At 46.8% G+C, this 22,536-nt stretch overlaps 1 protein-coding gene across 1 annotated transcript in view; it reads left to right on the plus strand.

The window, feature by feature from the left end:
* The window catches only part of LOC147890661 (enoyl-CoA delta isomerase 1, peroxisomal-like), a 92,048-nt gene that overhangs the window by 47,352 nt on the left and 22,160 nt on the right, over positions 1–22,536 (plus strand). Inside the window, exons 4-6 of the mRNA XM_087390879.1 lie at positions 13,967–14,029; positions 14,280–14,353; positions 14,893–14,983. Of these exons, the coding sequence (XP_087247005.1) occupies positions 13,967–14,029; positions 14,280–14,353; positions 14,893–14,983 (228 nt within the window). The remainder of the gene's footprint in view (positions 1–13,966; positions 14,030–14,279; positions 14,354–14,892; positions 14,984–22,536) is intronic.

A 22,536-nucleotide genomic window follows, 5' to 3' on the forward strand; every position in this document is an offset into this window, starting at 1 on the left:
ACTTCAGACCTTCAAGGCAAGCCCACAGCATACAGGGAGAAGAAGATGTCGCGGACCTTGTTCTACTCGACTTATATATGTCAGAAGCTGACTCCCCAACAACACAGGAGGTTCATGACACTACATACGAGGTGGTTGGATTACCATATGGAGGAATGCTCAAGCAAGCACAAAAAGGAAAGAAGAGAATGGGCCCAACTGTTGCCTCTACATTTCAACCATTTCCAGAACACACCCAACCGTCCTATCCGAGCTCTTGGATGGAAGTAGTAGTGGGGAATTTTTCTCTAGATGATTCTCCTGCGCACCCAGCAGTGGGAGTAGAAGAACCGAACAACTCCGCATCAGGAAGCATACCTCAGGTTGACCATGCCAGGGATTGGAGGTATCTGAACATAGGGACAGAAGACCAACCGCGACATCTTAAGGTAGCCAGTTGGGTCTGGGAACATGACTATCTCCTTGCTGCATTGTCTGATTTTTTTCAAGAGTATGTTGATGTCTTTGCCTGGTCATATAAGGATTTAAAGGGAGTACCCACTGAGTTCATGGAACATCGCATCGATCTATATCCGGAAGCAGAGCCGGTGATCAGTGGACCATATCGCATGAATCCTAACTATGGCAAGGCTGTCCATGCTGATATTCAAAAGATGGAGCAAGCAGGGTTGATCTACCCTGTTGACTACTCCGAATGGCTTAGTGGCATCGTAGTGGTACCCAAAAGAGAGACTGGAAAACTCCGAGTTTGTGTCGACTATAGGAGTTTGAATACCGCCACACGTCGGGATAGGTTTCCTCTCCCCTTCACTGACAGGGTGCTTGAAACCGTAGCTGGTCATGCTCTCTACTCCTTCATGGATGGATACAGTGGGTATAACCAGGTTCGGGTGCGAGAGCAAGATCAGTTAAAGACTACCTTCGTCACCCAATGGGGAACTTATGCTTACCGGATGATGCCTTTTGGTCTATGCAATGCACCGGCCACGTTTCAACGTCTTGTCACCAAACTCTTCCAAGAGAACATCGGAAAGTTCCTTGAGGTATTCTTAGATGACTTCTCTGTGTTCAATGGTAAGAATGCTTCTCACCTCGAACCTGCTATTCAGACTGATCATATGAGTAAGTTGAGGTGGGTTTTTAATAAGTGCAGAGAAGCTAGGTTGTGCTTGAATCCGGACAAATGCTTCTTCCTCGCCTTGCGAGGGGTCCTCCTTGGCCACATCGTCTCAGCTAAGGGAATGACCACGGACCCAGCAAAGGTGGAAGTGATATTGACCTTGCCTATCCCTCGCACACCCCGAGAAGTCAAGTCTTTTTTGGGACATGTGGGTTATTATAGAAGATTCATCAGGTCCTATGCCGACATAGCGGTGGCGTTGACGGAACTCCTTCGGCAGGAGCAGTCCTTCAACTGGTCGGCACCTCAACAACTGGCGTTTGACAACCTCAAGGATCGTCTAGTAAAGGCACCCATCTTGCGGCAACCTCAATGGGATATCATTTTTCATGTGCATGTAGATGCAAGTGGGCTGGCCATTGGGGCGATATTGGCCCAACCAGATGAAGAGCACAAACTCGACCTGCCTGTGTACTTTGCAAGCAGACAACTCAATGGAGCAGAAAGAAACTATAGCACCACTGAACGCGAAGGCTTGGGCATGGTCTATGCCATGACAAAGTATCGGCACTATCTCTTGGGCAGTAAATTTATCATCATTACTGATCATCAAGCTCTCAAGTACTTACTGAACAAACCAACGCTTGGGGGGAGAGTGAGTAGGTGGATTCTTCTATTTCAAGAGTTTGACTTTGACATCCTAGTGAGAGCAGGCCGATTACATCAACCAGCAGACCACTTGTCAAGGATCTCTTCAGGTGAAGCAGCCATAGGAGTTGATGATGACCTTCCAGATGCAGGCCTCTTCCGTGTCGATGCCACAGTACCAAAAGATGACTGCCTGTTTGCTGTGGATAGCTTTCCCCCATGGTATGCAAACATTGTACAATTGTTGTCTACAGGGGAGTTCTCCAAAGGGTTAACTCCAGCACAAAAGCGGAGGCAGATTCTTCAGGCTGCTCCTTTCAAACTGATCGCGGGTCAGCTGTACAAGTTGGGGAAGGACCACATATTGAGGAGGTGTGTGCTCCCTCATGAAACACAAGACATCCTTCAGGAGGCTCACTCAGGAATGGGGGGAGGTCATATGGCACCAGAGGCCACTGCTAGAAAGGTAATGCGCTCTGGGTTGTGGTCGCCAAAGCTATTCCAAGACTGCTATGCTTATGTGCGCCGCTGTGACTCATGTCAAAGAGGGGGGCCGAAGCCTACCCGACGGGAGTACCTTCCCCTTCAGCCATCCAGCCCTGTACCCCCCTTCTATAGATGGGGATTGGATTTTGTTGGACCCATCTCTCCTGCAACTCGAAGAGGGAACAAGTATGCTCTGATTGCTACTGATTATGGCACTAAATGGGTGGAGGCTAAGGCCGCGAAGACCTGCACTGCTCAAGTTGTGGCCTCATTCTTGTATGATCAAATCATTTCTAGGTTTGGATGTCCTGTGGAATTGATGAGTGACAGAGGTACCCACTTTCTCAATGACGTCATCGCTGACCTCATCACCCAACTGCAAATTGTTCACAAGACCTCTAGTTCATACTACCCTCGAGCCAATGGTTTGGCCGAGAGCTCCAATCGAACCATGTCTCATATTGTGGCTCGGTTATGCCTTCATTCCTTGGCAGATTGGGATATTCTACTACCCGCTGCTCTTTTTGCTTACAGAACCGCATACAAGGCTAGCACTGGATATTCACCCTTCCAGCTAGTTTACGGCTTGGAGGCGGTTATGCCCTATGAGTTCCACATGAAGACCACTAGGGTCATGGCAGAGATGGATGATGACTTGGAGGCATGCACACTTGAGAGATTATGGGATCTTGAAGCCTTGGATGAACATCGTCGTGAAGCGATCCTGGCTCAAGAAGTCTGGCAAAGAAGGCAGAAGGCATGGCATGACAGAAATCTCAGGAAGAGGGAATTCCAAGTTGGCAGCTTAGTCTTGTTATATTCCAGTAAGTTTCTGAAACATAAACCCAAATTTGTCAGTGGTTGGACAGGGCCCTTCTTTATCACAAGGATTATTCCCAGTGGAGGGGTTTATTTGGCCACCTTGGAGGGCAAGAAGTTACCAGCACCTGTAAATCGCTCACGGGTAAAGAAGTATCATCCACATTGACTCTCTCTTTGGATAAGGATTTCCATTCCTATTAGTTGAATTTCTATTTATTCACCCCTGTTCACTCCTATGTCAACTCCCCATGTTCACCTCTCTGTCACCCATGTTCACTCCTAGGTCACCCCTGTTCACCTCTCTGTCACCCCTGTTCACTCCTATGTTAATTCCCCATGTTCACCTCTCTGTCACCCATGTTCACCTCCAGGTCACCCCTGTTCACCTCTAGGTCACCCCTGTTCACTCCTATGTCAACTCCCCATGTTCACCTCTCTGTCACCCATGTTCACTCCTAGGTCACCCATGTTCACCTCTCTGTCACCCCTGTTCACTCCTATGTCAACTCCCCATGTTCACCTCTCTGTCACCCATGTTCACTCCTAGGTCACCCATGTTCACCTCTCTGTCACCCCTGTTCACTCCTATGTCAATTCCCCATGTTCACCTCTCTGTCACCCATGTTCACTCCTAGGTCACCCCTGTTCACCTCCAGGTCACCCCTGTTCACTCCTATGTCAATTCCCCATGTTCACCTCTCTGTCACCCATGTTCACTTCTAGGTCACCCCTGTTCACCTCCAGGTCACCCCTGTTCACTCCTATGTCAATTCCCCATGTTCACCTCTCTGTCACCCATGTTCACTCCTAGGTCACCCCTGTTCACCTCCAGGTCACCCCTGTTCACTCCTATGTCAATTCCCCATGTTCACCTCTCTGTCACCCATGTTCACCTCTAGGTCACCCCTGTTCACCTCTAGGTCACCCCTGTTCACCTCTAGGTCACCCCTGTTCACTCCTATGTCAACTCCCCATGTTCACCTCTCTGTCACCCATGTTCACTCCTAGGTCACCCCTGTTCACCTCTCTGTCACCCCTGTTCACTCCTATGTCAATTCCCCATGTTCACCTCTCTGTCACCCATGTTCACTCCTAGGTCACCCCTGTTCACTCCTATGTCAATTCCCCATGTTCACCTCCAGGTCACCCCTGTTCACCTCCAGGTCACCCCTGTTCACTCCTATGTCAATTCCCCATGTTCACCTCTCTGTCACCCATGTTCACTCCTAGGTCACCCATGTTCACTCCTAGGTCACCCCTTGTTCATCCTTGGTTCACCCTTGGTTCATCCCTCCTTCAGCTTCATTCAGCCTCTATAACACCCTGATGCAATATCCTATCCAAGAGAGAGAGTAAAATTCAAACTCCAATTTTCCCACCGTGTTCATTCAAATATTTCCTCTTGCCCACACCGCTTTTTCTCTCACCTACCCCCTCCCACCAAGGCTATATTTAGCCACCAAATTCAGCGTCTGTCCTTTATCTCCCAATTTCAACCAGTGCTATATTTAGCATCTGGCTAAACTCTCCTAATCCCAACCAGTGCTATATTTAGCATTGGCTAAACTCTCCTAATTCCAACCACTGCTATATTTAGCATCTGGCTAAACTCAGCGTGGATCCTTGGGATCAGCTCATCCACCTCCTCCACCGCATCTTGCAGCCACTCATGCTAATTTTGGCTTACTTTTCTAAAGTTGGATCTCTTCGTTCTATATTTATGGCTATTTTTCCCCCCCCTCCAGACAACGAAATCATACGCAGCCTCCCCTCCCTCCTTCTCCTGCAGCCTACGAAATCATACGCAGCCTCCCCTCCCTCCTTCTCCTGCCGCCTCCCTCCTTCTCCCTCCAACGCTTCTCCTGCAGCCTCCTTCTCCCTCCAGCGCTTTCTCCTGCCGCCTCCCTCCTTCTCCTGCAGCCTCCCTCCTTCTCCCTCCAGCGCAGCCTCCCTCCTTCTCCCTGCAGCCTCCCTCCTTCTCCCTCCAGCGCAGTCTCCTGCAGCCTCCCTCCTTCCCCCTCCATCGCATATCTTCTACAGCATCGTCCCTCCTGCTGCAGCCTCCTCCTTCTCCTGCAGCCTCCCTCCAACGCTTCTCCTGCAGCCTCTCTCCTTCCCCCTCCATCGCATATCTCCTGTGTCATCGCAACAGCCTTCCCTCCCTCCTTCTCCTGCCGCCTCCCTCCTTCTCCTGCAGCCTCCCTCCTTCTCCCTCCAGCGCAGCCTCCCTCCTTCTCCCTGCAGCCTCCCCCCTTCTCCCTCCAGCGCTTTCTCCTGCCGCCTCCCTCCTTCTCCGCAGCCTCCCTCCTTCTCCCTCCAGCGCTTTCTCCTGCCGCCTCCCTCCTCCTCCTGCAGCCTCCCTCCTTCTCCCTCCAGCGTAGTCTCCTGCAGCCCCCCCCCCCCCCCCCTCGCATATTTCCTGTAGACTATCATCGCAACCCTCCTGCTGCAGCCTGCAGCCTCCCCTCCAACACCTTCTCCTGCACCCCTCCTTCTCCTGCAGGCTCTCCCTCCATCGCCACCCTACGGCTCTCCCTCCATCGCCACCCTACAACTCTCCCTCCATCGCCACCTTACAGCTCTCCCTTCATCGCCATCTTGCAAAACCCTGCAGCCTTCCCTCCAGCCTTCCCTCCAACGCCTTCTCTGCAGCCCTACCTTCATCGCAATTCTCCTTCCCCCTTCTTGTTATCACCTGGCCAGCTCCCCTTCTCACTAGCACCTCGCCAGCTTCCTCTCTGGACCTCGTCATCAACTCCCCTTCCCGTTATCACCTGGCCAGCTCCCCTCCTCACTAGCACCTCGCAAGCTTCCTCTCTAGACCTCCTCATCGACTCCCCTTCTCGATTATCATCTGGCCAGCTTCCTTCTTGCCTCGTCATTCACGCCCCTTCCTTTCCTGCTTCCTTTCTAACTTTCGTGCTTCTCCATCAGCTTCCCTTCTCATCGCCATCAGCTCCCCCTCTTGTCACCACCTACCCCACTCTCTCGTTCTATCTCAGTGGGCTTGCCAACGCCTCGAATATAGCCCCCCTACCTCGTCACCAGCTCCCCTTCCCTTCCTGCTTCAAGCCCTCGACAGCAGCTCCCCTACCTCGTCACCAGCCCCCCTTCCCTTCCTGCTTCCTTTCTTGCCTTGTCATCACTCACCTTCCTGCTTCGTCATCAGCTTCCTCTCCTGCTTCGTCATTAGCTTACACTTTACCTCTTGTTCTTCTTCATGCTCGACAAGAAGTCTAAGTATAAGCCAAGGTTGCCCAGAGATAAGCTCTTCATTCCTTTCTATACCGCCATGACGTCTCAGGCAGCCTCTGCAGTGCACATGACCTCACCCCTGCCTACAGCCTCAGCAGGGCTGACTACATCAGCTAGGCCGACTTCATCAGCAGAGCCACTTCCATCAGCAAGGCCAACTTCATCGGTAGGGCCGACTTCATTAGCAGGACCGCCTTCATCAGCGATACATTCCCATCTTGGTCCGGAGATCACTATCATCTCGGATGGTGAGGCACCGCAATCAAGACAGCAGCGGGGGGTTCTTTTCCACTCCCAGAGCTCCAGTGCCTCCTCTTCTAACCATGGGGGCTCAGATTACACCCCCTCTGCACGGAGACCACATTCAGAAGGGTCGGGTGGGCCAACGGAGATACAGAGCCCTTCGGTAACCACCCCTCCCCTCTCCCACGTTCGGGTTATGTTTAAACCTCTTCTGGATCCGAACCTCAAACTATCCTCCGTATTGTCATCTTCCGAGATCCAGACCCTCAGTCTCACTGAGTTCGACAAGGTCATCTTCCCTCCGGTGGATGTGGAACTGTGTACAGGATTCATCAGATCTTACGACTATGTCACAGACACTTTTGAGTTCATGGGCTCCAGGCAGCTTCTCACACCCAATTTGGTCTCACAGTACATGGGGCTCCCTGCTCTCCCTATTCAGCCTCCTTCCGACGATTCACCACATCTCCTGTCATTCCTTTCACAGTGCAAACCCAACAGGAGGGGATATGATTGCAAAAAGGTTTTGGAAGGTGGGAGCAGAGAAGCAGTGATCACACGCTACTTCTTCACTCGCTTCTATTCAGCACCCGGGCATTACTACATCACGAAAGGTATCCGTCCTGCTCTTAATGCTCTCTTCACCATCACTCAGTATGATTTTGCATCTCTCTTTTATTCAACATTCCGGGCCACTGTTCGAAATCGCACACGCCGAAGCACACACACATGTACTTGTGGACCTCACCTCACCTACCTCTTGCACCAGTGGCGGGCTGCAACGCCTGCACTTTTTCCTCCACCTTCACATACTTCATCCTCTCCTCACCGCCCACCCTCCGCTCCTATGATCCCCCACTTGAGATCATCTCCACTGGCCCTTCGTGCGGCCCCAGCATCCTCGGCCTCTGCTGCACCAGTCTCTGTCCTCTCTTCCTCTCCAGTCCCCATTCCCACTCTTGCTCCCTCCACATCTGCATCTCCAGTCTCCATTCCCACTCTTGCTCCACCCACATCTGTAGCACAGGTTTCTGAGCCATTCCCTCTTGGGCCAGCCTCTGGAGCTTTGCCATCAGTTGCTCATGCAGGAGTCGCCTCTCCATCCATCCCCTTCGAGGCAGATTGTGATTTCCCTGATGATGTTCTTCCGGTCACTCCCCTGCCCTCCTCAGGTCTCACCCACCATGGCAGAACATTACCACTTACCTCACCCGCAGTCATGACCATTTCCCCTCCAATCATCTCATCAGGGTCAGTAGGGTGCAAAGATATGCACATTAATCCCCCAACTCAGGGGGATACCTCCACAGAAGGTACGACAGCAGGCACCGTTACGGCAGCTGGCACCTCTGCCCTGGAATCTCTTGATGGAGAGGCATCAGAACGACACAGGTTATTGAACCTGAATCTTACTTTGGGAGCCACTGGTGATGCGAAGACCCCACCCCGGGTGTCTCGACGACTGACCCCTGAACCAAGTCTGGAGGCTGCTGAACAGGACTTACTGGAAACTCGACCTGGCGAGGTTATTTTTGCTGGGGGTAAGATACCTTTTCCAGCGGATTGTCCTCCACTTCCTCAAAATGATATGTTGGATACCTACTTCGCAACCTCCTCGGGAAATCTATTCACCCATGAGGCCCAGATAGAGGAACAGAGCCAGGAACACAAACGGCTGCTGTATGCATTAAAGCGGAAGCGGTCTTCTGTTTGCATGGAGGAGGAGGACTTGGACCAAATTTTCACACTTCCCTTGCAAGAGACAATCGCTTCCAACAAGAAGGTATCCCAAGCTCCAAGCTGTTACCTAGACATCGACACACTGGCTCCAGTGGCAGCTCTAGAGGACCTAGAGCAAGAGGGGATGAAAGCGGCCTTCGAGGAATATGGCGAACTTATTGACATGGCTGACCGAATGACCTATCGGGACAGGTATGCATGGGTTAAAAGGTCCCTTCATATGGCTCAACGCATTATAGATGACAACTTCATTCAGATGGGTGCCTCCCTCTTTAATACTACGGGTCAGGTTTGCAAGCTTCTGTCACAGAAGCAACACCTCCGCTTGGAACATGAGAAGCAGGTAGCCAGCATGCATAAAGAATGGGATACAACATTGCAAATGAAAAAAACGGAGTGGGGAGCAACTCTACAGGCAAGGGAAGCTGGGTGGAAAACTCAGCACGACGAGTTTCAACAAAGTCTTGTAGCAAAGGAGGCAGAGTGGACAGCCACCAAGAAAGTTTTGGAGGACCACCATTCAGCCCAACAGGCTCAAATTCAGCGGGAGCTTGCCGCCCTACAGGACAGATACTCCTCACTGGCTGCCGATAAGCATACTGTGAATCAACAGGTGGACGTGGTGCGGAGTCAAATGAAGCAGATTCGCGAGGCAAAAGACCATCTCCAAGTTTCACATTCCAAGTTGCAGGACAACTTCCATGGGCTGCAAGATGAAAATGCTGCTCTCAAATCTCGATGTGAACATTACAGGTCTGGCTACCACAGGTATAAATCCAAATATGAGGACATCCGCAACCTCATGGACACAGTCGAGGAAGAGGCAAGGACCAGCCCCGGAACCTCAGCACACCCACCCCACCCACCCCTTCCCCCTCCTTGACTTTCATCCAGCAAGCAGTAGCTCCTGGATCTTTTAGTTCGGCATATCTTTTTGCGAACTCTGTACATTTGGATTCTCATGTAAATAAGGAGTTTGGAGTTGTATGGTCATGAGCCAGTTTCTTTTTTCAGTTTTACAGTTGTATGGCCATGAGCCAGTTTCTTTTTTCAGTTTTACAGTTGTAAGGCCATGAGCCCTTTCTTTTCAGTTTTGGGATGTCAACCCCAAGGTCACTTTCTTATTTGTAATTTACACCTAACTTTCTCTCACAAGATCCTCGGTCATTCACCGGGACGGTGAATGATAGTGGCGGGGGATCTGTTGTACTCAAAGTTTATGGCGACCCACCAAGAGTCACACTTGGGTCACGTCATGGTCACCTCAGCAACATGCCAAGTTGTTAGACCTTGGTCATACCTAGTCGCAGCGTGTTCACATGTGTTCACATCTTGGACTTGACATGGACATGACTTGGACATGACATGACTTGACATGGACATGACTTGGACATGACATGGACTTGACATGGACATGACGGAAGCAATACATGACTGAAGAGTGCCAAACCTCAACCTCGACTCACCATGGTCAAAGTCAATCATAGGGAAGTATTGGCGCAATGGTACGCGGGATACACCTGTTGGTGCACATGGGAAGCAGTCCATCAGTTAAGAGGCATAGGTGGTGCACCAACCCTCTCAACCAACTAGTGTCAGGAGCGCAGGAGAATACATGGAGCACGGGATTCACTGACCCAGGACAGGCTGGAGTGTTGCGGAAGCCATCAAGGACAGAGCGGCCCACAAACGGTGGAATGGCTAAGGATGGCTAAGGGTGCAAGAAGGCAACCAATAGGAAGAAGGTGGGGAGATTGGTAGCGGGGGGGTGGAGCAGAGGAGGAGAAGGTGAAGAGGGGGAAAGGGGAAAGGGGAGGGACATTCTGGCAGGGACGGGAGGCAGGAGTGAAGGAGTGAGAGGCTAGAGTCAAGAGCTCGCCTCGTGTATATCTTCGGGGAGTGTATCAGTCATCTTGCTCTCGAATGAGTTATGCTACTTCCCATCTCTTCTCGCTACTCTCAAATCTCTTTACGTTGTGTTCTCCTCCCCTCCTCTCCCTTCACTTGGTACAACGGATCTGTGTCATGTGGTTGAAGTTCCTTGCTGTTCATGTCGAGGGATGGCTTTATGATGTTGTTCCGCTTTGGTCTTCTTCTTGCTCACATCACTTCAGCACTTGTACCGCTTGCACATAGTTGACACCATCTACCACTTGCACATAGTTGACACCATCGACAGCACTCACCTACGTACCAACAGTGACACTTATGGCACGTCTTACTCGCTTCTCGCACCAGTGGCCCTAGGCCTCCGGTAATACTTCCGGAAGTGTTAAGAAACCCCCCCCCTCAGACAATATACATTTGATATTGGCTGTCCCAAAGATGGTTGTATTTTTGCAGCATTCCCTTCACCAGGGAGAGCCATGCTTGGCTGAACATTAGGCATGGGAGCATATGTTGTGGCTTGCATGCCTAGCTGCATTCCCACATTGTCATACATTGCTTGCTTTCTATGCCCAGTTGGCGGTGAAATCAACATAGCATCAAAGATAGAATCTGTACCAAAATATTCTGGTTGCTGCCTCAAATACGGCTGAGGTGGCTGAGCGGCATTTATGGACTGCACATTATTATTTTGAGGAGTAGAAGTACCCAAACCAAGGCCTTGTGCTGGCTGCTCATACTGTTGCACTGGCTGTACTTTTTGTACCTCTTTCTCAAGTGCTCTTTTGGGGGATTCCTCTCTCTTGGAAGTCACTTTCTGAGTCATTTTTTATGGCTGTCCCTCATGGAAAACTGATGCATGAGTGTGCTGTCCGCCATGAGAAGTTGATGCATGTGTGTACTCATTCTTTCCGTGCTTGTGCTTTCTTGATTTCTTCTTCTTCTTGGCATTTGTTTGCACAATCTGAGCCAAATTTTGAGTAAGCTGAGTCAAAGCAGTCACTGCACTTGCAAGCTGTGCATTCAACATAGTAGCATCATCTGACTCACTGCTAGAACTAGTATCACCGTTGAGCTCAGTTGTAGCTTCATGTGTGGCCTGCTCAAAAGGCATTTGTTGTGCTCCCTGCAGTTGTACACTAGCTAGATCATTAAGGCTTTCCTGCATTCTCCTTTCAGGAGTTGTGGAGCTCTTTTGCTCATGGGTACTCACCATGTTTATGGTTGTAATATTCAGTTGTAAAAAAGTGCAGCAAAGATATCCTTCCACCAAACTACCGAGGCCCATCTCTTGAGAAAGAGTGTGTGGTATCCCGGCAATGGAACCAATGAAACCGACCTCTAATCACTCAGAGGGCAGTGGAACTAAACCTTTAATCACTTCAGCACTTATTTACAGCTCACAAAGCATATATCACAACCATTAACCATTGCATGATCACCATTTCGCATTTACCTATTTGTTCACAAACAAAACCACTGAAAATGGGATGGAGGCTAGAATGCCCCTGCTCAACAAACATAGACAGGTGCACCCGATTGGCCCCAAACACCGTGGCGCCCCTTTCAGTATTTCTTTATATTTCGTAGTGAAATGATTACAAGTTGCATCTGGGAGACCTTCCCTGCAACTGAGCACGCAGCCCCAATTCACTGAGCCTTCGCAAGGCTTTCAAGCATAGAACACCATCACATAAGTGCACTTAACCCATAGGCTCAATCCAAAGGCATTCTCTTTTTCCAGTGCAATTCCATTGGCTGTCCAGGTGCAATCACACTGCACCCCAGCTGCAATCTCTTTGAGTGGTTTCCAGATGGCATTCACAAAGCTTTTCAAAGCTCCAAAATAAAATCAGCAAAGTACTCAACCAAAGAATGACTCATGTAGCACTGCGTGGGCACCTGTGATCCAAGAACGAGGTGGCACACGAGGCCAACCAATAGCTTATGGCAAAAAGAAATTGCAGCAACAAAATCACAACTCACCAAGCCCTGAAAACTCGAACCAAGTCTTCAATCGCCAAGAGGACATAGTAGCCAATGCCCAATTGCATTCTTAGCCAAAGAGGAGTGCAAAGGCATGAAGAAAGAGCATTTACAAGAGCCGACCAGCAAGAATTCCACTGAAAAATGCAAAAAGAAGCACTTCTATCGCGAAGAAGTGGGAGTTCTTGGGCTCAAAAGAAGCGTGCTTTAGAGAGGAATGCATTGAGAAGGTTTTGGAGAAGTTTCATCGTTAGAAAGTCCTCCAAAACTGAGAAAAACCAGTCAACCAGCGCGTGGGACCACTCGAAATTCAACAGAAAGCTGTAGCTTTGCAAGAGGAGAGGCCCAGGAGGCTGTAGAAGCAAAAAGGTCCAGAAAAAGCCACTTTTGCAAATTCGACCAGCAAAAGAAGTGCTCAGCCTTGCCCGTTCTACCAAACGCATGGAGGGAAAAGCATATCACTGTGAAGGGGAGGCAGAGGGGAAGCCATCAGGCCAAACAAAAGTCGAGGAATCCAAACAGGAGAGGAGTTATGAAGAAAAACGGAATTCAGCTGAAGGAGGCTGAAAAACCAGTCCAAAATTCCAACAAAGGGAGAAGATGAGAGAGAAAACCACACATGTGAAGTTTAGAAGGCCCAGGAAGGTCCAGGAATGACAAAGGAGCATGTAGAAGGCACTAGAGCCACTTGGAACTCCAGGGGGGCCACTGAAGGTACATGGCTCTCTAGGGGGCCCATTAAAAATGCCACATCATCATTTTCCAACAACCACTCTTTTAATTCCTTGGAATGCCTTTGGGCCAAGGGATTAATTACGCTTATGTGCTAGGCACCATGCCACGTTTAATTACACATTATTAAGCCCATGCTTGGACTTTTAAAACCAAAGTTGTCACAGTCTTGTGGTACATTAAAGTACGTAGAATTTCACGCCCCCGTGACAACTACTGCCAGGAGGGCTATCTTCTTGAGAGTTTGGAGAGGATCTCCCTTCTTCTCTGAGTCTTCTTCAGGGTTGAGGTGGGATTTTCAGCCTCCACCTTCATTTTTTGTTAACTCTTTTTGAGCTATTTATTTTCTTCTTATGCATGACATGTTCTACTCCCGCATTAGAGCTTGCTCTTGCGGTTTTCAATCATACTTCATTGAAAAAAAAACTGACATTTTGCTCACCTTCAGTTGTTTTGAAAGCGTTGTGAGTCGCAGTGCATTCTTCCTCTAGATTATCTTCTAATCGTTGCTTGTGTCGATCTTTGGGTCCCTTGGGGGTCACTCACCTCTTTTGACTCGCATAACAAGTGTGACCTTCCCGAATCTGATACCATGTGTCATCTCTTTGCCTCTAAATCGTGACTTAGCTGTGATATCATTTTGAAGAATCCTCCTGGATCTGATACCATGTCAAAGAATCTTCCGCCTAATTTCCTACAAGTTTTTCACACAAACTTGCAACGAGAGGCAGTGGTAAGATTGAAGGACGGACTTCTGGTGGTAGTCCTGAAATTGTGTGTTTTTTAAAAGTCGGTGTTATCTATTTTGATCCATCTATATCACATGAATTGCTTGCTTGGAGCTATAAAAATTAGGTTATTTGATGTTCTGCATTGGTTTGCAAAGTTTTTTTTGGTTGCAAAGTTTCATAGCATATCTTCCCAAAAACTCTAGCAGGCTAATTGTGTGAGAGGAATTTCATGCATGGGTTGTGGGTAGCCAAATGATGCATGTGCACGAAATTGAATTTTTAAATAATCATGGTTGATTTTTGCTCATCTGTGCAGGGAAAATATTTCTCCAATGGGCTCGATCTTGATTTTCTTAGACACAACCCTGACCAACATACAGTGAGTGATTGGTTTTCAGTCGCTGACCTTTGTTTCATTATAGGGAACATTGACTGGAAAATGATGTGTAGTGTTCATTTAGGCCAATACGTCTTCTCAAGTGTGGAAATCCGGCTGCATGCGTTCATCACCTCTTAATTACAGCTTTGGTAGGCATGGGTACTGACTGGCAACCTTGAATATGTCCTGCCGCAATCTGGTTGGTTAATTGGTTGTTCGAGAATCTCTGATGGGTACCTGTCTTATGCAGATGCTTATCATTCTCTTTCATAAGCTGTTGAAGAGGGTTCTCTCATTTCCCCTTCCAACTATTGCTGCTGTCTGGTAGTTTCTCCTTATCTTCAGGCATATCCTGTTATCAATTGTGTAGGCATGAAAGTATGAAAGTTTCCAGCTGGTAAGAGTTTTAGTCATCTGCTTGTTATTGTTGAGATTGGAATGATGATGTTTAATTTTGGTCAACGGAACATGCTTAAGATTGGCTGCGAGATCATTAGGCAAGAGCTGGGTAGATCTGTTTCTGAAATAGACAGTGAGAATGTGGCAAGATTGCTGCCAGAACATGTGCGAAGGGTGCCTGCTATATATTTTGAATTATGACCTGATCAATAGAGTTGCTGCACTTGTCATTGCTATCTTCTTCTATGTAAGGGTGTGTTTCGCTTGCTGAGATGGATGTATTGTAAATTTTCAACGTGGGTATTTGTTTGTTGCTTGTTTACATAGCATGACAAATCTGGGTTATATCAACTATTATTTTCCCCAGGGAAAGGATTAATTGTACTAAGTAAAAGTAAATAGGACACGAGTGAGACAGTGGGTATTTGGTTTCTTGAACATTTACATATCTCCTCTTGGTGCAGTGGGCATGCAACTGCTGGAGGCTGCATGATAGCGCTTGCTCACGACTATCGATTCATGCGAAGTGATAGAGGTTTTATTTTCTTGAATGAGGTGCTAAATTGTTTATTTCATTCTCTTTTTTCTCGTCTTGCGGGATGAATTTTTCTTTCTTGTGGCTACCCACTTTAGCAAGTGCTTGCGCAATGGTTTTTAAAGGAAAGCTAGCATTTAGATACTTTGGGCCATGTAATTGCGGAAAGCAGCAATTCAAGATCTGTGGAATAAAAGTAAACAGGGAGTGTCTAAAAAGGGCGGTTTGGAAATAGTTTTTTCTGTAACATAAAATGATCTTGTGGTGAAGGAAGCAAATGTCTCAGATGAGGACAGAGCACATCAATGTCAAAAAGTATATAGTGTCATGTATTCATAAGCATAATGTTCTTCAATTTCTTGTAAACGAGCTGTAAAAAATGTGTCATTGTGTTTCTGCTGGTCAAAGGTCATTTTTTCACTTGATTAAATTGACATACTTTCCCACTGTCTGCATTTGCTTATTGACTTGATTGAGAAAATGTATTCGCTTTTTCTTTTGGGAACTACAGGCTGTGAATGTGAATATGCACTATAATGTGTACACGAGTTACAGGGATAAAGAAAACACATACATGATTGTCTTACAGTCTTACTGAAGTTAGGATTGCCCCCCACCCCATACTTGGATTGAGGGATCAATTGTGTTTTTGTGACTTCATTGCATGCCATTGTATTAGAATGATTGCATTTTGGGACAATCTCAATAGGCTGCAGCTCTCATTACTCTCTTTGGTTTAGACAATACAAAAAAAATCTAGAGAGTTTAGGAGAATAACCCTTTAAGGAAAATGAGACATTTTGTCCCTTTCCTTAAAAAAGAAAGTCCCTTTATCAAGTGATAGGTAACCTTGGTTGCACAAGCATTAATCCTTGGACCCTAACAGTCTAAGAGTAGACAAGAAATCCAAAATCAACTCCTCTCGTGCTTCCTTGAATCTCTACCAAGTCCATCAAAGCAGCCTATAGAATTGACAAGCTCAAATAAAGCTGACCTCTGACCAGGCAATGCCATATAAGAAGAGCATCCGTAATCAGATCCTTAAAGAGGCCTGGCATCGTGTTACAAACCATGTAATCAGACTTATAATTTTGTGGGCCAATGCCATTGCATCGAATGGGATGCTCCACCTGCTCCCTATGAAGAGCCTTTGTGTACATGTCAGAGATGTTATCCTTTGTCGGGCAACAAAGTAGCTCCAGAGCATTGAGTCCTGGGTTCTTTGCAATCGCTATGCAACTCTTGTTGCTGCACATGATCACTGTTACCTCCTCTTGAAGAGCTCCCACGTCTTGCAGTATCATCTGAGCCAAATAGACTCGTAAGCTGCCAAACATGCCACTCTGTATTCAGCGTTTGCAGAAGAGCATGCAATTTTCGGTTGCTTCTTCGTGAGCCATGATTGTTGGAAAAAGTAATGACTATGGATGTGTTTGATGCAAGCTGATTGTGTGCAGCTATACCTACCTGTGCAATTGTGGAGGGTACTGCAGTCTAGGAAGCCTCCCTGTTTCTATTTTCTTTCATGGTATCAGAGCCAGGATTGAAGACCTGTGAATCTCAAAGTTACACAATTGCCAGCATGACTGCAAATCGACACTATTTGCAATCTCTAGCAAATAAATCAATGACTCAATTAGGGGCAACAACCCTAGACCAAACCTAGAGATAGCACAACACAATAGCGGCATCCTCATCTTGATGCAATAAAGCACTAGGCAGCGTGAGTAATGGAACAATTTGCAAGAAGGAAGCCAGACAAGTGAAAAGCTGAGGCAGCAAGGCGGACTTATCTGTGGCTGAAGAATTGAATCGGAGTGGAGCAACTATGAATCTTGGCCTTCTATGAAAAGAAGTTGCAAACAAATGAAGCCCTAGGAAAGGTGAGCTTACAGAGCATCTACGTGACAGCCTTCATACCTGACCTGCATCTAAAGCACCATCAAAACAGGGCAACAGCCCATAGTCTCATCTGTAAGCAGAAAATCTGCATCCACGGCAAGGCTGACAAACAAGGGAGCTAGAGAAATTCCAAGGCGAAAACTGACAAGAAGATTTCTGTCCATGGTACCTATACAGTTCAATGAGAGTTCCTGCGCTTGCATTTTCTCCGTCAAAGAAACTTGTTACAGTCCTGTAGTGTCTGGTTTTTCAACAGACTTCAACATCTGAGATCACCATAAACCTTCGTGAAGGTACACCATCTATTTTTCATGGCCATAAGGCTATATAATCCTTGTCTTCCATTAGCTTCGCCATTTGAAAGCGCTTTGGCGCTGTTTTGATATGCACAAGCTCCTCAATTTGGGGGCTTGTGAAGACACGGTTTGACTATGCGTGTGCCTCGTCATCAAGAACTAGCCTCTTGCATTTGCACACTCTTGCTCATTGCTTGGTTGATCATCTATTTCGCAGAGAAGGGAATATACATTGCTAATTGCATTACTTGGGCCTTGTCTTACCCTCTCATACCCTGTTGTCCTCAAGGTGAGAGAAGGTCTTTAGAATAGCTAGGAGATCCTTTTGCACTGAGAGAAGAGCGGAGGTCGTTTTGGGTTTCAAGTGAGAGTATCATTCTAAATAGCAAGCCTAGGTCTCGGGGGGGGAACAATTGGAGCTTTGGTGCAGTTATTTGTGGCTTGGACTCTATTTCTTGGGGATGTACATCTCTGCTCACACCACCTTCTTTGTCTTTGGGTCATATGTGTCGGATCTAGCTTTGTTCTATCTACTTTGTTGATATGTATTAAAGCGTTAGAAGCAAAAGCTCTTAAATGTGAAATGATGCGTTTCTTGTTGGAGATATCATAGCCAAAGAGTGTGTGTGAGATGTTATGTGTGATGTGTTGTACTAGGAGATCTAGTACTAGTTCATGTGTGAATGCCACATGTCACTATGGGACTTATCCCATAGGAACTTGGTGCAAGTGTGTGAGTGTTTAGCCTATATAAAGCTTGTACTTCACTTATCTCTTTAAGGATGATGATGAATGAATGAAAGCCTTCCATGGTTTCTACATTTATCCTCTCTTTCTCACTCACACCATGTTTCAAACATGGTATCAGAGCCAAGTCAGCCCTGCCCTAATCAGCCCTGCCACATCATCAACATTTTTCAGTCCTAACCCTAATCTGCCTATGCAGTCTCCTCCTCTCAGCTGCCTCAATTTTGTCTCATTCTGCCATCTTCTTTCAGCCGCTCCTACCGGACTAGGGTTTCTGCACAGCCGCCTCCTTCACCATAGCTTGTTGCCTCCATAACCGCCTCCAACAGTGCCATTCTGGAGCTGTTTCGATTGCACTAGGTGCTCTTAGGCGCCTATTTCCTTGCCGGTTGCAGTTTCTGCAAGCTCGCACCTGCACGTGTGGTTTCCAAGGCCGGGGTTTGGAGATCTTCATTGCCAATTTTAGGGTTCCTGAGGAGGCTGTTGCATTTACGACCTGTTGTGAGGCTTAGAGAACCATTTCGGGATTGATTCTTGGCCTTCAGCACATCTACATCTGCTATTTTCTGCATCAAAGATCGAGCCGCCCTTCACTTCAGAGGCCTGATTTTGCATTTTGGAGTGCCCTGGTGAGCTGTTTTGAGAAGTTTGGACCTGCTGCAGCACTCAGTTCTACATTTCAAGGCACATATTTGCTGCTCCTTGATTCAGATTCACATTTGGAGCACCACTAGGCATTTATATATGCTCTTTTGCATACGAGGAGTTGGCTGTTGTGTTTTGAAGCTCGAGACCAGCCTATTTCTTTGCTGGTTCTTCATCTCAGCCTGCTGTCCGCCTTCATCAAGGTCTTTGCCATAAAGACTTTGTTGTCTTCTAGTTCCTTGCTCATGGAGAAGTTGAAGGGGAAGGTTTTCCCACATGGCAAACCAAGATGCAACTACTCCTTATGCGTGAAGGAGTTTGGGATGTTGTTGAGGACGACGACTCTCTCATCCATCATGTGGACTTCAAGTCAACAGCTAAGGAGATTTGGGATCGCCTTTTGATGTTATTTGGTAATAAAATCATGAACTCCAAAGTCTTTTTGAAGCTCAAGTTTAATGATTTGAAAATGGAAGAGAGTGATGAGTTGAGTGATCACCTAGCAAGATTTCAATCTTAACTTTCAAGTTTCAAGTTTGAAAAGCCCAACTGATGATCAAGATAAGATGGCTGTCATTATGAAGAGTATGCATGGGATATACCGCTTTGAGCAAACTCTTGAAGTCCTCCGCCTTGCCACTACCATGTTTGATGATATGGTGGCACTACTCATTGAGAAGGACCATCATAATAAGGAAGCCACTCTTGCCTCTCGTGGTGATCAAGCATTTTCTTCCACAAGCAAATGGAAGACCAACAAGAATATTATTTGCAGGTTTTGCAAGAGGAAAGGACATATTGAGGCTCATTGCTTCAAGAAGAAGAAACATGAACAAGAGAAGCACCATGCCAATCTCCTTGCTGAAGAATAGGCTGAATCTGAAGAGCCCCTTGAGGAGGTACAAGCATCCACAGCTGAGGTTCACGGCCTCTCATTTGAGGAGCATTATGACTAGGGTTCTTGGGCTTTCTAGGCCCTATATGCTATGCGTTTTTGTGTTGAGTTAATAAAGGTTATCAGCCTTGAGTTGTCCGTCTAAAATGAATGTATGTGGAGTTAATAAGAGGTCCTCTGCTGCCCTGGATTGTCCCCCAAAAATGAATGCAAAGTCTTTTACTTTGGTTTGATGTTATTGACCACCCAGTTCAGAGTAAGGGGGGCTGACGAGTGATGGTTTTCCCTTGCCGAGCGCAAGCTGATTGAGAAGTCACTATCACACGGGAGGTGTTGGATAGTTGGACTTGCTCTTTGTAGTATTGCGGTGGAGGGGGGATCAGTCTACTCTTTGCGTGTTGGTCTCACACTCTTTGCTATGAAGGGGGGTGTTGGAGATGATATCATAGCCAAAGAGTCATGTGTGAGATATGAGATGTGATGTGTGATGTGTTGTACTAGGAGATCTAGTATTATTTCATGTGTGAGTCATGTGTGAGTGCCACATGTCACTATGGGGCTTATCCTATATGCACTTGGTCCATGTGTGTGAGTGTGTAGCCTATATAAGGCTTGTACTTCACTTGTCTCATTTAGTGATGATGATAAATGAATGAAAGCCTTCCATGGTTTCTACATTTGTGTATCACTTCTTCACTCCCTAGCCTATCTCTCTTTAGTGCTAGTTATATTGCTTGAAAACGAGAGTACAAGAAGGCCTAAAGGCCAGCGGTTTGTAATCACAAATTTGTAATCACAAAGCGGATACAACCCGTGGTAACAAAATAATTACAAGCCTCTCAGGGCATAATCATCTGAGTGTGGACAACTAGCCACGGTGGGGGGGAGTAATGCTATTACATATTACAGCCGTATATTACGAAACAGCACGGAGAGTGGAAAAACAGCAATATCTTCACGCCTCTACGACGGAAATACATGCTCCAAAGGCTCTCCCTCACTCCCTCTCTCTGAACAAACACTAGGGCCCAGGACAAATTGTCGGGCTGGACCCCCCCGAAGGTCTTTATTACTTTCAGAAATTCCGTTACAGAAGTTCAGCATGAGCTGTCACGTAAGTCTCTCATAAAACGTGAAAAGAACTCTCTTTCTTACAAGAGCTTCAAGCCCCATTCAAATTGGCAACATGCCACTTGTCTAAAATCTAGACTAACTCTTATTACAAGCCACTTAGGGCCATTCTGGAGTCTTCAAAACTCTCGGTCACACGAACCGCTTCCTAGGTGCTTGTCAGGCTCCCATTTCGCTTAGGAAAAATAATCCTTCTAGTACCTGCAACAATTAATTAAAGCGCACCACCATGGTACCCATTAATTGTTAGCGCTTTGCATGCAAAATAACACACTGTGGACTAATCCTAGTCACGGTGGGCGTCCCCACTGAACACATGTGCACATCTAAACAAATATATATATATATAAATAAATATATATATATTTTCTCTGGTTGACCGAGGTCAACACTCTTGATTATAATTAAAGAGCTTCGACCAAAGGTCAAGGCGCTTTAATTATAGCCAAGTCTCTCCAACCGAGGTTGGCACATCTTGGTTAACCGGGGTTAACCCCTCTTGGCGCATGCCAAGTCTTGTTGACCGAAGTCAACATTCTCTGACCGTAGTCAGGTTTACTTGACCGGAGTCAAGTATCTTTGACCGTAGTCAATCCTTTGACCATTAAAATGACTCTTTGACCGTAATTAACACGTGTAACATTCTTTAATTAAGATCAAATAAATGGTCAACTGTACTTTGACTTAGGATATTTACATTGTGGTGACATCCCCTCGGCTTCTATTCAGTTGACCTCAACTGAAAAGCTTCCTTGTAAACATCCAAAAGCTGTGGATGATCGGATAACATGTCTTCGTCCATCCACTTGGCATCTAATGTCGTATAATTCTTGAATTTTACAAGATACCTGCAAAATTCCTTACCCTGAGGGCCTTTACGTACAGTATGGTACACAATTTGCTCTGGCTGAAGGACTTCCTCCAGCTCATCCACTTCTGGTGGATCCTCTGATACTGGTTCTGTAGGCTCTGGTCCTTGAAATTTCTTTAGAAGACTCACATGGAATGCATTGTGAATCCTCCAATGCTCTGGCAATGCTAATCTGTATGCAACCTCATTTATTCTTTCTGTAATCCTGAAAGGGCCATAGTATCTAGGAGATAACTTTGCATACACTTTGTGTTTGCCTTTAAACTTGCGGAGCCTAGCTTTTTCAAACTTTAAAAGTACCCAGTCCCCTTCCTTGAGATCCAACTGTCTCCTATGTTTATCTGCAGCTCTTTTATGTTTCTCTTGAGACCTTTCAATTGCTGTCCGGACTTGGCTGTAAGCTGTCTGGAGGTCCCTCACAAACTGATCAGCTGCAAATATTTCATCTTTAGTCCTTAATATAGGTGGCAAAATCACCTTCCCATATATGACTTCAAAAGGGGCTTTCCCTGTAGAGCTATGTACTGTATTATTGTAAGCAAACTCTACTAACGGTAGGTACTTTTCCCAGTCTGAACTCTGGTCACCCACGTAGCATTTCAGCATATCCAAAATGGTAGAATTTGCTACTTCACTTTGACCATCTGTCTGGGGATGGAAAGAAGAAGAAAAATTCAGATTCGTCCCCATGTTATCAAATAAAGCTCTCCAGAATAGACTGGTCATTCTGGGGTCTCGATCACTAACAATGGACTTAGGCATACCATGATGTTTAAAGATCTGTGCCATGAATAGCTTAGCCATATGATCTGCCTTTATGGTTTTGCGAACCGGAAGGAAATGAGCTTGCTTGCTGAATCTATCAATGATAGTCCAAATCCCATCATTCCCTGACTTTGATCTCGGCAAATCAAAAATAAAGTCCATTGTAATATTTTCCCATGGTGCCTGAGGCACGGGAAGAGGCATAAGTAGGCCAGGTGCCTTCTGTCTATCATACTTGATTTTCTGACACGTAAGGCATTCAGTAACAAACTGATGTATATCTTTCCGCATTCCTGGCCAAAAGAAATACCTCTCTAGTGC

Source organism: Dipteris shenzhenensis, chromosome 19, assembly GCF_047967505.1.
Source record: "Dipteris shenzhenensis isolate YYH24624 ecotype China chromosome 19, Dip_SZ_1.0, whole genome shotgun sequence".
Classification (NCBI taxonomy): domain Eukaryota; kingdom Viridiplantae; phylum Streptophyta; class Polypodiopsida; order Gleicheniales; family Dipteridaceae; genus Dipteris; species Dipteris shenzhenensis.